Source organism: Balaenoptera borealis (assembly GCF_965194805.1).
Source record: "Balaenoptera borealis genome assembly, chromosome: 8".
In the NCBI taxonomy this organism is placed as follows: domain Eukaryota; kingdom Metazoa; phylum Chordata; class Mammalia; order Artiodactyla; family Balaenopteridae; genus Balaenoptera; species Balaenoptera borealis.
In genome coordinates this window covers 6,716,456-6,730,074 of record NC_138865.1, presented here as the reverse complement: position 1 = coordinate 6,730,074, position 13,619 = coordinate 6,716,456, and the positions used below count along the sequence as shown (strand labels likewise).

Sequence of the window (13,619 nt, the reverse complement as noted above, 5' to 3'; positions counted from 1 at the left end):
GTGTTGATTTTTTTTTTAATTTGCAGAATACGTATCCCTAGAAGAATTTCATCTATTCAAGGTCTATGGGTTTTTTCCTTTAACTGTAGAGCACATGTTCTCTAATTACATAGGAGGAGTGAGAACTGCTGGACTGGATAAAAATTGATAGATTTTACATTTTCATTAGCAATTCTGCTAGCAGTATAAAAAGGAGAAATAGTATCTGAGATGTCATCTTAACCACTGCTGCTGCTATTTTCAAACAAGACAATGGGAATACTCTGACCTGTAGAGGCTGCACTCTGATGTGCTAACTTTTTATAAATAATGAAGATTTTAAAATAAAAGCTTTCACAATATATATTGTATCTTATTTTTACAGTGTTTTTAGTGCAAAAATGTTACATTTCAATTGTTCCTTTCACTGTGGTTAAAATGTATACTTGAATATTAATAGATTAGAAATCTAGATTGAAGTATTTTGTTTTATAAATATTTATTGTTAAAATTTAAGGATAGTTATTCTAAAAGTTTTCAAATGTCCTTTTAAAAAGAAAATTAAGTGCAGTGTCCAGTTCGCTTTCTATTGTATAATGTTCAAAGGACAGATTTATTACCTGAACAGCAGTAGCCATGGTACTTGATTTTTACATTTTATACAACTGCAAATTTGAACAAAACTAGCTAAAGAAGAATTTTTTTTTAACTAAATTTCTTTCCTAAGTTGTTCTTTAGGGAAACAAATTAAGGGTACTCCCTAGCATGTCAGTTTTGTTTTATTAGTGATTTCTTTTATTGATACCAACTGTTACACAGTGTGTCTGCCAAGTGTCTGGGCCAGTTGCCAGTACTTTCAGTACTAGTAGTCAGCACTTTAAAAAAAAAAAAAATTAAGACTTTTTTATTAAGAGCAGTTTTAGCTTCACAGCAGAAGTCAGTACTTTGCATGCCTAGTTTACTAGAATTCACTTTGTCCCCAGATACATATTTTTTGGTTCTGAACATGTATATGGTAGATTTTACTTTTGAAGCACACTGTGGATAATAATGATTTGATTCCAAAAAGTAGCCTTTATTAAAAGATGAGAGAAAAACATGGGTATTTATATAAGAAAAGAAAAGAAAGTAGATATATCTTAAAACCGGAATTGCTGTGTGAAAGGAGCCATTCTTATCGTAGTAAGCAAATGGAGAGATACGTTAGGTAGGGGGCTAAGCTCCAACGCATCCTTTTCTTCACTCTGAATTCCTTCTTAATATTGGCTTTAGCTGTTTGCATATGTTTTCTTGAATTATTTGTGTTTGCCACCTAAATAAACATTGTGTCTAAACAGCTTACCACTCTGATTGGAGTGTTTAAGTCTTGGTGCTGTCATTTGCATAACAAATCTTAGTGACATAATCCATGGAGAATGCTTTACAGAATTTCTTGATTTTTTTTGTCTTTGAATCACTGACAGCATGTGTTCTATTAAAGAAAACCTTAGCATGAGATGAGATGAATTCACCTTAACTTCTCCTGCGTTTTCATTGCCGCTTGGCCCTCCTCTTCTTTATTCCTAGTGGATTCCCTGTTGTACCCTGCACCACTGTTGGTAGAAATCTTTACCATTTTGCCCAAGGAGCCAAGTCAGCTCTCTTTTTCAACTCTCTCCAGATGGCTCGTCCTTCCTAAAAAGAAAACCAACATGCACTCTGTTTTTGTCTTTTAACATTTTCTTCATGCACCTGTCTCCAAACCGGTACCGCTATCCTGTCTTCCAGGCTGAGAAAGCAGGTTAGACCCCACCTGTGTTTTCATTCCTTTCCCCTGCTCTCCTCTTCTCTACTTGCAGCTCCAATTATCTTCTCTTTCTTCTCTTTTTGCCCTTTAATTTTGCCATTTTTTTCCTCCTATATACTAATACATTTTTCAAGTGAGTAGGCTGTACTCAGTTTCCTTACCTTGCTCATCCCCTAGCTTTCTACTTGGACTTGAGTTCCCATAACTCTGTGGAAAGGGACCTCTTGAAAGACACTATTTTAAAATTTTCTTAAAGCAAAACTCTTATACTTGTGTCTATCACTGTAAACCTGGCAGTGTGCATTATTTGGGGAAGAAGTTCTATAGCTTTCATCAGCTTAAGGTCTTCACTCAAACCACACACAGTGTTTATTCCTTTTTCCTTGTGACACAGATGTCATAAGTCTTCATCTTTTCAGATGTCTTATGCCTTAATCTTTTCTTCTTTTCTAAATAGCTTCATCTTTGGACCTAATATCCCTGTATCCCTCAACTCTTCCTTACATAACATGAAGTCTAGACCCTCCAATAATCCAATCAGGCCCTGGTTTCCTTTATTCAGATAGTTCTAATTTGTCAATATGCCCCACAAAATGTGACCTCCAGAATTGGGCACTTTTTAGTGAATCATGTAGATGATAATGAGCTACAACCTTCCGTTTTCTGGAAACTATGTTAATATAGGCTAATATTAATTTTCATGATTTCCTCTCTGCCTGTGAGACACACGCGCGTGCACACACGTACACACACAGAAACACACACATATACTGCTGAGAGTTTCAGTCCTGATTAATAACTATAATTAATGCTATATGATCTAGGGATTCCTCTGTACCATTCTTGTAAAACATTATTAAAAATCAAAAATACTCATACATGTATTAAACAAATATGTAGTTATTCAACAGATCCCATGCTATGGTTTCTTTCGTACTTTATTGCTTACAAAACAAGATAGGAATTCGGATGGTTGCCAGCTTGCTTATTGAAGACAATTATAATCTGGTCCCATGTCCTTTTCTGTTTTGTCATCCCTTACTCTTCACTCTGAAAGCCCTGCTAAAGTAATCTTCCTTTCCAAAGGAATCCCGGGCTTGAAACTGGTGCTGTCTTTCCTCAAAACCAGCAGTGTTGGCTGATTTCAAGCCTGTGTAGCCGGTTTTCAGGACTGGGTTGAAAACCATCTGCTTACTCCTCTGCATCTGATTGATTTTGGAGAACTCAAGTGAGGTTACATATTAAATTCTCAAACATGTATTCCATAAAAAAAGGAAATGACCAACAATTGTATGATGCTTGCATAAGGCAAATGCCAGTGTTAATTTACAACTAAGGAGCATCAAACAACATTAACAATGGCATATATCATATAATTAGAGAATTACATGCTATTTAAAAGATCACATTAGTGTTTTTTACATTTTGTAAATTTTTAAAAAGTAAATTAGAATTAGTTTTGTGTCTCTTAAATGCTGATTTACAAGTAAGCATGAATAAAGAACCTATTAATTACTACTTAATTGACATTCCTTTGTCTTTGAATCACTTGGATTAAAATTAAGCACTGGAAATACTTCTAATATGTTGTTATGCTTTTTAAATGGAGGAGTTTTAGAAAAAAAAATCAAAACCTGGCTTAATTTTGTAGAGTAGATCAATTAAATATACAGTCAACTCTCGATTGTTCAAACGAATGGAGGAAAAGGATGGAACAAGCATTCCTGTTTCTCTCGTTCCTGCCCCCTCAGACAGTTGCTGAGAGCCTCATTCCAAACAAGTTCTTTGGCTTTCCATCTTGATCATGTTATGTGCTCTAGCCTTGTGTCCAGGGTGCAGTCTGAAATATGGCTTACCACTGAGTTGGCAAAGTTTCACGTTCTCACATTCTGCTCTTTATATGCTTTTTAAAATCAGTGCTTTAGGATTGTTTTTATCCTTTTCAAATTCTTATGAAAATTTGATAACATTGCTAATAATTGCCTGTTATCCTCATAAAATTAGTTTTATATAAAAATCTTATCTTTGAATTACATTTTATAGATAATTATAACCTTTCAAAAGCATAACCTCATGGTACCAAATTGCTTAAAAAATGTAATATAAAAATTTTATGAGAGTTTTTCTCCTGAGAGTTTTTATAAAAATTCTTCCAATTTTTTGAATTCCTAATGTGTGCAATATTTCTGATCACTATGTAAGTGTTTGTAAAGGGAAGAAATGCGGAAGGAATTTACGTGTGAAAACAGTATGTTGTGTGTATATGTCATTTTCTCTACCAATTAACTGCACACAGTGTGCTATTATCCAGACATGAGCATTCATGGGAATGCGTGTATCTGGATAACTGTGAGTTGAAATAAACACACCTGCTTTTATTTCAATAACTGCACATTCAAATCCACATAAGGCATTTATTTGAATGTGACCTTCATATACATGAGAGAACATTGGTTTCAGTGTTTGATATTTTTGTTGCTATTTTGTTGTTGGTGGTTTAAATCTAAAGTAGGGTACAACCTTACAGGTAATGCTTCTCTGGAAAACTTTGCATGCAGAGAAAAGGAAATTCAAAGGTAAACCCTATGAAAAACACTGAAATTGTTTTGTCTTATTATGTTTAACCTCAGTGTGTATTGGAGCTAAATTCTTACGGAATGTATCAATAGCAATGCTTGAAGCCAAACTGTATACAACCCATAAACCAGTCTGGAACTCTGCTCCTTTTACTTTAAGTAAATTTAATGATTATTCTTTCCAGAAAAAACCTGTTAGTCTTTGATTTGGAGAATCCTTTTTTCTCAAGAAGCTATTTCCTTGAAAAGTGTGTTAGAATATGTGTCTGAGCTTTAGGAAATCATGTTTTCCATTAGGCAATTGAAGTGTTTGTTGTAAGGCTTATTCTTAAAGTCTGTGTAATTGTTCTTCCCCACGCCCCCCTACCCCCAATTTAGGTCATATTTCTGGATAGTTAGTTTTAACTGACCTGAGCCAGAAAATTGAATTAGGATGTCTTTAGAAGCCTTAACTTTGAATTTCCTACTTTTCATTGCATGTAAACTATCAACCACAAATAACAGTTTCAGTTCAAGTTCTAGCTTGTATTTTGCATGTTAAAGCTATAAACAGTCTATTAATGCTGGAAAGAATCTATAGCTATTGTTCTGCTATTGCCTAATTGTTAAATTTATGAAGGAAGACTGATTTTATTTATGTAGACTTGTCTTTCTGTCTTAGGGAGTGAACTACTTTATGTCCAAGGGCATCCTAGATGATTCACCAAAGGAAATAGCAAAGTTTATCTTCTGTACAAGAACACTAAATTGGAAAAAACTCAGAATATATCTCGATGAAAGGTAAAAAAGAAATTAATTTTTCATCAGACATGAGTTAAATAATGCTCTTAATGAGTTAAGTTTTACCTTAAAAACTGTATATCCATAAGATACGCTACTGTGGAGCCGTTTAAATGAAAGAGTTAGATCTTTGTGTAAAGACACAGAAAGCTGCTCACAATATACTATATGAAACAAGCAAAAGCAAATTCTAGAACAATATAGGGTATATGTAGCCACTTAAAAAAAGTCTACGTAAACAATTGTTACCTCTGGTGATGTGGATTGGTATGGAAGGTGAAGATTCTCCTTATTTTCATGATTAAAAAAATAAAGAATTCTGTTTTTCATTTGTTTTTAGAAGATACTTGAAAAAAGTTGCCATTTTTAATACTGAAAAATTCATTTTTCCTTCATTTTATAGTTAGAATTTCTAGTTTCACCTTGTTTTGTTATTCTATTCATGAAAGATTTTTAAACTGCTTAATTTTATAAATAATCATACTTTGATGTTTTAAAATTTTAAGACACATATACTTTATAGGATTGCTGATGTGGTAATCAACAATAAAGTATTTTCATCCAAAAAATGAATAATCTGTGATTTTTCCCATCATTTTTTTAATAGAGAAAAGTTAACTAAAGCTGTACCTTTTTCTTTTTCTACTAGGAGAGATGTCTTGGATGACCTTGTAACACTGCATAATTTTAGAAATCAGTTCTTGCCCAATGCACTGAGGGAATTTTTTCGTCACATCCATGCCCCTGAAGAGCGCGGAGAGTATCTTGAAACACTTATAACAAAGTTCTCACATAGATTCTGTGCTTGTAACCCTGATTTAATGAGAGAACTTGGCCTTAGTCCTGGTAAGAATGTATATAGTGAATTCCTTCCTTCTCCCATTCCCATCTCTAGGTAAAAATAGTAGTAGATGAGACATTTTTCTCACTATGGGGAAAAATGCTTCCTGTGATTACAAATACTTGTCTTATTGCTTCTAGCAATAACTAGTTTGTCATAGCTATTACTTACATATAGTAAGTATACTGTTTTAGGAGGAAAGTTAGACTTAGGTATATAAATTCTTTAAAATTCTTGTTTAAGCATTGGATATTTTTACTAGTCTAATCAAAAACTTGAGAAATTATTTTTAAAGCTTTTAATAATACACATATTACATAGGTAACACCTAGAATTTTTCTACTAAAATTTGTTTTTGATACAACTAGTTTTCACTGTTTGTGTGTATGTGTATATGGGCATGGTATAGCCTGAGTCACCTATGTATTTTTTTCATGTGATATAGATTTATTTCTCTCTTCATATCAAAAAAATCTTGTTGTGCTTATCTTACTACAGAGATTACAAAGCCTTTTCCTATCATATGAAATTTGTTGAGCATGCTTGTGCAAGACAATCTTTATTAAGATTAAGACTGCAATATTCTGAAAAATAAACACCATAGTAGTAGCAAGTAGTAGTAGCAAGTATCATGCGGTTTGCTACTGTTTTAACAGTAAACATCAACTATTGCCCTGAACAATATAAAGAAGAAAATTTTTTGTTGCGTGGGCTCAAGTTTAGCAATTTTTTCCCTAAAGATTTACTTTTGAGATTAATATGTAAATTCCATAGACCTTTTAAATACATATCTTAAATGACAAGGGTAATTTAATAGTCTTGTGAGATGTTTACGTTTTATTTTCTAGTACCAAGTTAATACATTTTCTTGTCATTAAAAATGCTTTCTAATTAAATTAGGTTTTTGTAAAAGCGTTTGAAAATAAATATCCGACTTTTTTTTGAATGGGAAGTTATACTGACAGTACAAATGTATTTAATGGGTAGTTGAATGGGAATATCACATTTGAAAGCAAGAGACAAATAAAGCCAATTCTGAAATTTTTAAATTTAGAATGACTTTTCACTATAAAGTCCTAAACTATTTGAAGAAAATACTCACTGAATTGGTGTTCATTTAGGATGATCGACATCCCTGTTTGCCCAGGAGAGGAGTTTCCTAGGACACAAGACTTTCATCACCAAACTGGGGAAGGCCCAGGCGATTATGTTTAATTATAATCTAATCTTGAGCTTTAGAAATTGTGAACAGTTTTGCCTTTGAGACCGCAGTTTAAAAACCAGCCAGTAATTCAAGGTGTTTCTTTTTCCTTCCAGATGCTGTCTATGTACTGTGCTACTCTTTGATTCTACTTTCCATTGACCTCACTAGCCCTCATGTGAAGAATAAAATGTCAAAAAGAGAATTTATTCGAAATACCCGCCGTGCTGCTCAGAACATTAGTGAAGATTTTGTGGGGCACCTTTATGACAACATCTACCTTATTGGCCATGTGGCTGCGTAAGAGCACAGTTGCTAGGACTTCCACTTTTAACTTCAAACTAAAACTACCCAAGGACTTATTTAGCAGATATGGGGGTTACATTAGTGCTGGTCGTTCTAGCCTCTGTATACAATCAAGCTTGAGTGTACAACCTTTTTTTCTTTTACTCTTTTCTTTTTTAGTAATTTCCTTGGGGAACTAAAGAATTTTGCAGAATTTTTCTTAATTTTGCTTATCATGTTTTGCACAGAGCAGAGCCATTGTCTGACACAGCTGTTTAAGAATGTTAAACTGACATTATACTCTAAAAAAGATGGTATATTTGTGCATTAGATTTGCCTGAAAAACTTTATTCATTTCCATTCTTTTTTAAAATACCACGTAATGTGTACATATTTAACTAAAAAGGTTTATAATCATAATTATTTTATTGTAAAGATTTTAACTAAAGCCTTTCCTTTTTCTCTCAAACTGAGTTCTGAAATTTATTTGATTCTGATATGAAATTATTACTGTCTTCATAAAAGTTGGATCTGACTTCAATAGAAACCAATACCAGCTTCTCTTTCCTTTGAACTTTGAAAAGAGGATTGATTTGTTACTATGCAAAACAGGCACTTATTTTTATAACAGAAATTAATCACTTGACTTCATTTTTTAAATTTCTGCGTTAGTTGTCTCCAGTCCTTCAAACCATAGCAAAACACGTTAAAATCTGTTTCCACACATAAGAACAAATTGGCATTAGAACTTATATCTGAAGTAGTCAAACCTTACTATTCTCCTAATCTTTTTTCTTTTTTTTATAAATTTATTTTATTTATTTATTTTTGGCTGTGTTGGGTCTTTGTTGCTGTGCACAGGCTTTCTCCAGTTGCGGCGAGCGGGGGCTACTCTTCCTTGTGGTGCGCGGGCTTCTCACTGTGGTGGCCTCTCTTGTTGCAGAGCATGGGCTCTAGGCACACGGGCTTCAGTAGTTGCAGCACGCGGTCTCAGTAGTTGTGGCTCATGGCCTCTAGAGCACAGGCTCAGTAGTTGCGGCACATGGGCTTAGTCGCTCCGCGGCATGTGGGATCTTCCCAGACCAGGGCTCGAACCCACGTCCCCTGCATTGGCAGGCGGATTCTCAACCACTGCGCCACCAGGGAAGCCCTCTCCTAATCTTGATGATTTCTGTTCAGAATCAGTCGGGAAAGGAATATTGTGAGTGATAGTAAACAGTCTTTATTCATTCATTCAGTTTATATTTATCAAGGGCCTTCCATGTGCTAAGCATCGTGCCAGGTACCAGTGATACCTGGACATGGGCCCTGCCTTCACAGAAGTTACATGATTGGGTAATGAGAGGAAAACTACTGCTTAATGGAGAGCAAATGTATGATGTATATCTTAACAGTTATTTAATCATTAAAACACTTAACATTGGAATGATAAAGAACAGTGTATTTATATGGTAAGTCACAAGTTGCTGGAAATGCCTCTAAGTGAAAAGCATCAGCTTTGGAATGATACGCTAAGTGATGAGTGGAGCTGCTAGTTTAGGGGAAGGGAACTGGGGGAGGGGGAAGTCCTTGCTAGAGGTGTAGAATCCTGACTTCCAGATCTGGCCCTAATATTACAACTGAACGATGTACTACAGAATTTTCAAAGGCAAGACATAAGATAACCAAAACAACTTTTGAAAGTCAAAGGGACTTTCAGACTGGTAGTAAACAATTTCTAAGATTCTGAAGCGGATATCTAAATATATTTCACATGTGCATAATTTTGAATTCTATGACAAAATAATTCTAGTAAGTGTACTAATCAATGAGTCTTCATAAATGCACACACCTGTGTAAACCAAACCCATATCAAGATATGCAAACTTACACAATGTATATGCAGTTAACACTGTACTCCTTAATATAAAATATAAACTTTGTAACCATAGAGGTGTATTTACCCTGTTGGTTATCTTACAGTTGTCATCTGTCTTATATATAGCCTATGTTATAAACTCCACAATATAATGGTATAATTTGCTTTGGACAGTCATATATATTTTAAATAAATTAAGAAAAAATGCTCTTTTGCATTTACCCACATTATCATTATATTTGAGGTGGCTCTTAGATGATCAGTAGGGAGAGTTTAGAGAAAGTCTTTCAGTGTCTCATTTCTCACTACAAAATTAAGTGTAGCCTCCCTAGTGTGGCATATAAGACCTTTCACGATCTGGCCTCTGCTTACCTTTAAAGCCTCATCTCCAGCAACATTCCTCAAATATGGTCTGGTCTGTCTTTGCCTTTTACAAGCTGTTCTTTCTGTAGCATCCTCCCCTCCCTCCTGTATCTAAAGTCCCCCTGGGACTTCTCTGGTGGCGCAGTGGTTAAGGCTCACGCTCCTGGAGGCTTAGGAGGCAGGGGGCCACCCCCAGGCAGGGGGCCCAGGTTCGATCCCTGGCCAGGGAACTAGATCCCACATGCATGCCACAACTAAGGAGCCAGTGAACTGCACCTAAGTAGCCCACCTGCCTCAACTAAGACCTGGTGGAACCAAATAAATATTTAAAGTCCCCCTACTAATCACCTAAGATCCACCTCAAATATAATTTCTTGGTCAAAGCTCTCAAAGACTGTCTCTATCATACATACCACTGGTGTTAATTAATTTTCTACATGTCCAACTTCTTTATCAAAATGTGATCTTTTTAAGGTCAAGGATTGCTCCCAGCCTGTCAGATTCTATTGTAAGGCCTGAACTAGGCAAGTGGCAGAGGATTTACAGAGGAGGAATGAATTTTTAAAAACAACTGAAAATTGATAGGATTTAGTGATTTGGGAGAAGGGTTTCTAATATGAGGATCTGGTTGTCCTATCATCAAAGGTAGCTACTAGGAGAAGCAACCAATGGGATGAAATAGAAAAGAGGATGTTTCCAATTTTTGGATGTTTTGAATTAGAAAGAATCAACAGAACATTGCAGCTACAGAATAAGACTAGATATGTAAGTTTGGGGGTCATTAGAATTGGAGTACGTTATACGAGGTAAAGCATGGGAAAAGACACCTCCTCTAGGGAATATGTTGAGTAAAAAGAAATACTTGGGAAACACAGCATTTCAGGTTTGGTAGAGAAAAAGAAGAAAGAAAATGAGGGTTCGTTAAAACTGTAGAAGGACCAGAGAAGAATGGCATCCCGAGAGCTAGGGAAGGGGAGTTTCAAGAAGGATGCTGAGCTTTGCATGTGCCGCAGCCCAAGCAGATTGTTCCTTTCCCGTCTACACTCAGACCTTTTCGAGTCTACCTTTTCCACTTGGGGCTGAGTTCTTTGAGGCTAGAAAATCATAGTAGCGCTAATGGCTTTTATATCGTCTCTGCCCAATACCTCCTTATTCAATGTGTAATCTGAGCTCTGCGGAAACCCACAAGAGTACTTATGGTCGCAACCCAGAGCTGTCTACACCTTCCTTCCCGGTAAGGGCCGTGTTGTTTCAAGCCCAGAACACACCATACCAACTGCATTCTGCTAGTGCATCCTTTCTATACATCATCATTACTTATGTTTTCAAAATACAGTACAGATTATATTTTTTTAAGAAAAGGAAAAGAGAAAATGCTCGAAAACTTTTACGAGCCCTCCAAATTGATCGTCAACAGGATTTTTTCTAAGTGCACTCTGTTCAAACTAACACTCTCTAATCTCATCTGTGGTGCTTTCTCTCTGGAAAGCTTGTAACCCCTCCGCCTCTTTACCTATTGAAATGTTATTTGTCCTTCAAAGTCCCCTCAGACTCTTTCCCCTCCAGGGCAACTTTCTCAATTCTTGCAGGTGGAAATTTTATTCTTCTTATGTCTCCCTCAGTACCTAACACAGACCTTGGCCCAAAGCAGTTTCTCAGTAAACCTAACTGAATTATTTTAGCCCTGGTTTAGTTTCTAATATATAAGTATATAGAAAGATGACTTTACTATTTGCATTTCAAAAAAATATAACCAGACTTTTCAAGTGTACACAATTTACAAATCAGAATGTTTAGAGTTAACTCTTAAAAAAACGAATACAGATTCAACCTATGTATTATTCTAGATGTAAATTCATTTCTCTGGGTCTTCTAATTTCAAATATTTGCATAAATTACTGCTACTTTGATTGTCTTTTTTTAATTTTGAGAGTTTAAGCCATTGATCTTGTTACGTCTCTAAACTGATCTTTTACATGATTGGCAATATTATTAATATGGTGCTCAATGAGAGCTTGTTCAGAAGTCTATATATTTAAAATAATAACCCATTTATTCTAATTGGAGTCTGTTTTACTGTGTTTAAAGTGAACTTTTTCTTAATTTATCACTATTAATAGCTGAACTGCCTACAGCTGTTTACAAGCATTTGTAAGTGAATTATGTCCACTTTGGGAAGCCATCCTAAGGAAACAATCCAAAATAGAGGAAAGGCAGTACGTACACTCTTAGTCACGTCATTGTTTTTAATTTCAAAAAAAGAAAAAGATAGAAACAACCAGAATGCCCAAAACCTGGGGCTCTTCTAAAAAATAACCAATATTTGAGTACACACGGGGTACCAGACAGCACACTAAGCACTGGTCAAGTAGACCAGAACCCATCCTCATGACCTGTTATTATGATGCCATGATGTTTATGAATAATGTGAGTTAACAGTTATAAATAATGAAAAATATTAAAAAGAAGATTAAATTGCATATATACACACATTACGGTTACTATGTAAAACAAAGCAAAAACCTATGAATGGAAAGAACAGACTGGGATACAATATACCAAGATATTATGGATAATGGATTTTTTTTTTCTTATTTCTTCTTTCAAATGTTATTAAGGATGATGTATTTTAGATAGAACAAAATAAATTCATTGAAGTACTCAGAAAATAAAGATAAATAGTGTTCCTAATTTAACTAGTATTGCTTCCCCTCAGAATGTTTCCAGGTATTTGTATTCAAAATTTGTTTCATTTTTTAAAAGACACTTGGCTGATCTGTTAAATCATATCTGGACAAATGTTTTGTTTTCAGGCTTAGAGAAGTGGATTGTTTTATTTTATTTTTGTCTAATCAAATTAAAGACCAACAAGAGAAAGATACCAAATCTTTACAGAGGAAATTTTCATTTGTTTAAAAAAAAAAAAAAATTGGCTTTCTTCTCGGCCTGGTTGTACAGGAGGGTTGGATTTAATTTAAAATGATTAATGAGATTTTGTCAGGCCCCTTGACTTTACTCCACTGCAGTTTGTCAATGCAACAACCTGGGAAGCCAGGACGCCACTCTGTCGCCCAAAAGTACTCTCTGGGGAAAAAATTTACTGGCAGAACTAGTGCCAGGTACACGTCAATGGCATTGTCTCTCGGGTATCGACAGTTTAAAAGTCTCAATCGGAAAATGTATGTTTTGGGAACGCACATACCTAGGATGTTTTCAGTCTCTTGCAAGTGGTTAATCACTTTTAAAATATTTAAGTTGTTGATGTTTTCCAAAAGAAACGATTTCAAGACAAAATCTTTACCAGTATGTCCCTTCTCCCTAAATTATTTTAAAAATTAAACAAGAAAGGAATTCTAAGATCTCCGCTCACTTGCTGTTTTTCTTTTTCTTTTTTTACTTAAAGATTTAAGGTGGAGCTTTTTTAAAAAAGTAAAATTATTTTTCACTTTCGAAAATACTTTTTTTTAACCATTAGCATGACCTAATTTTGTCATCAAGTTTTTAAAATAAGCTATAAATTTGTGATCTGACATAATACACTCTTCCGTACTTATGTACTTATATTTTAAAATGTTCAATATGATTAGCTAAAACAAAATTACTGAATGTAGCCAGTTGTCAGGTGTAAATATAATATGTATTTTTGCTTTGTTGCTTAATTAACCACATAAGGAAACAATACTAATGTAGGACTATCTTTGGAGAAATTTAACATAATGTATATTTGCCAATTTTTTTTTATCAAAGCAAAAAATTAGCAAAGAGTGCTTTCCTGTTAAACAATATCAGGATGGTGGTCTCTTCTGAGCTGTGTGCATGTACACAACCTGAAGAGAAAGACCCTCAGCCAGAGCCGGGCTTCCATTGACTGTCGGCTTCGTTCCTGTGGTAGGAAATCTGAGAAAAGCACAGAAAAGTGGAGAGGCCTAGAACAGTTGATCGAGGCTGCA

The 13,619-nt window shown here is 34.8% G+C and overlaps 1 protein-coding gene across 2 annotated transcripts in view; it reads left to right on the top strand.

The window, feature by feature from the left end:
* Positions 1-11,730, top strand: part of FBXO8 (F-box protein 8) — a 40,690-nt gene extending 28,960 nt beyond the window's left edge. For both annotated transcript variants that reach the window (XM_082403600.1, XM_082403601.1), the window contains 3 exons: positions 5,003-5,121; positions 5,771-5,967; positions 7,280-11,730. In XM_082403600.1, coding sequence (XP_082259726.1) covers positions 5,003-5,121; positions 5,771-5,967; positions 7,280-7,467 — 504 coding nt within the window. In that variant the 3' untranslated portion in view covers positions 7,468-11,730. The remainder of the gene's footprint in view (positions 1-5,002; positions 5,122-5,770; positions 5,968-7,279) is intronic.
* The last annotated feature ends 1,889 nt before the right edge of the window (positions 11,731-13,619 follow it).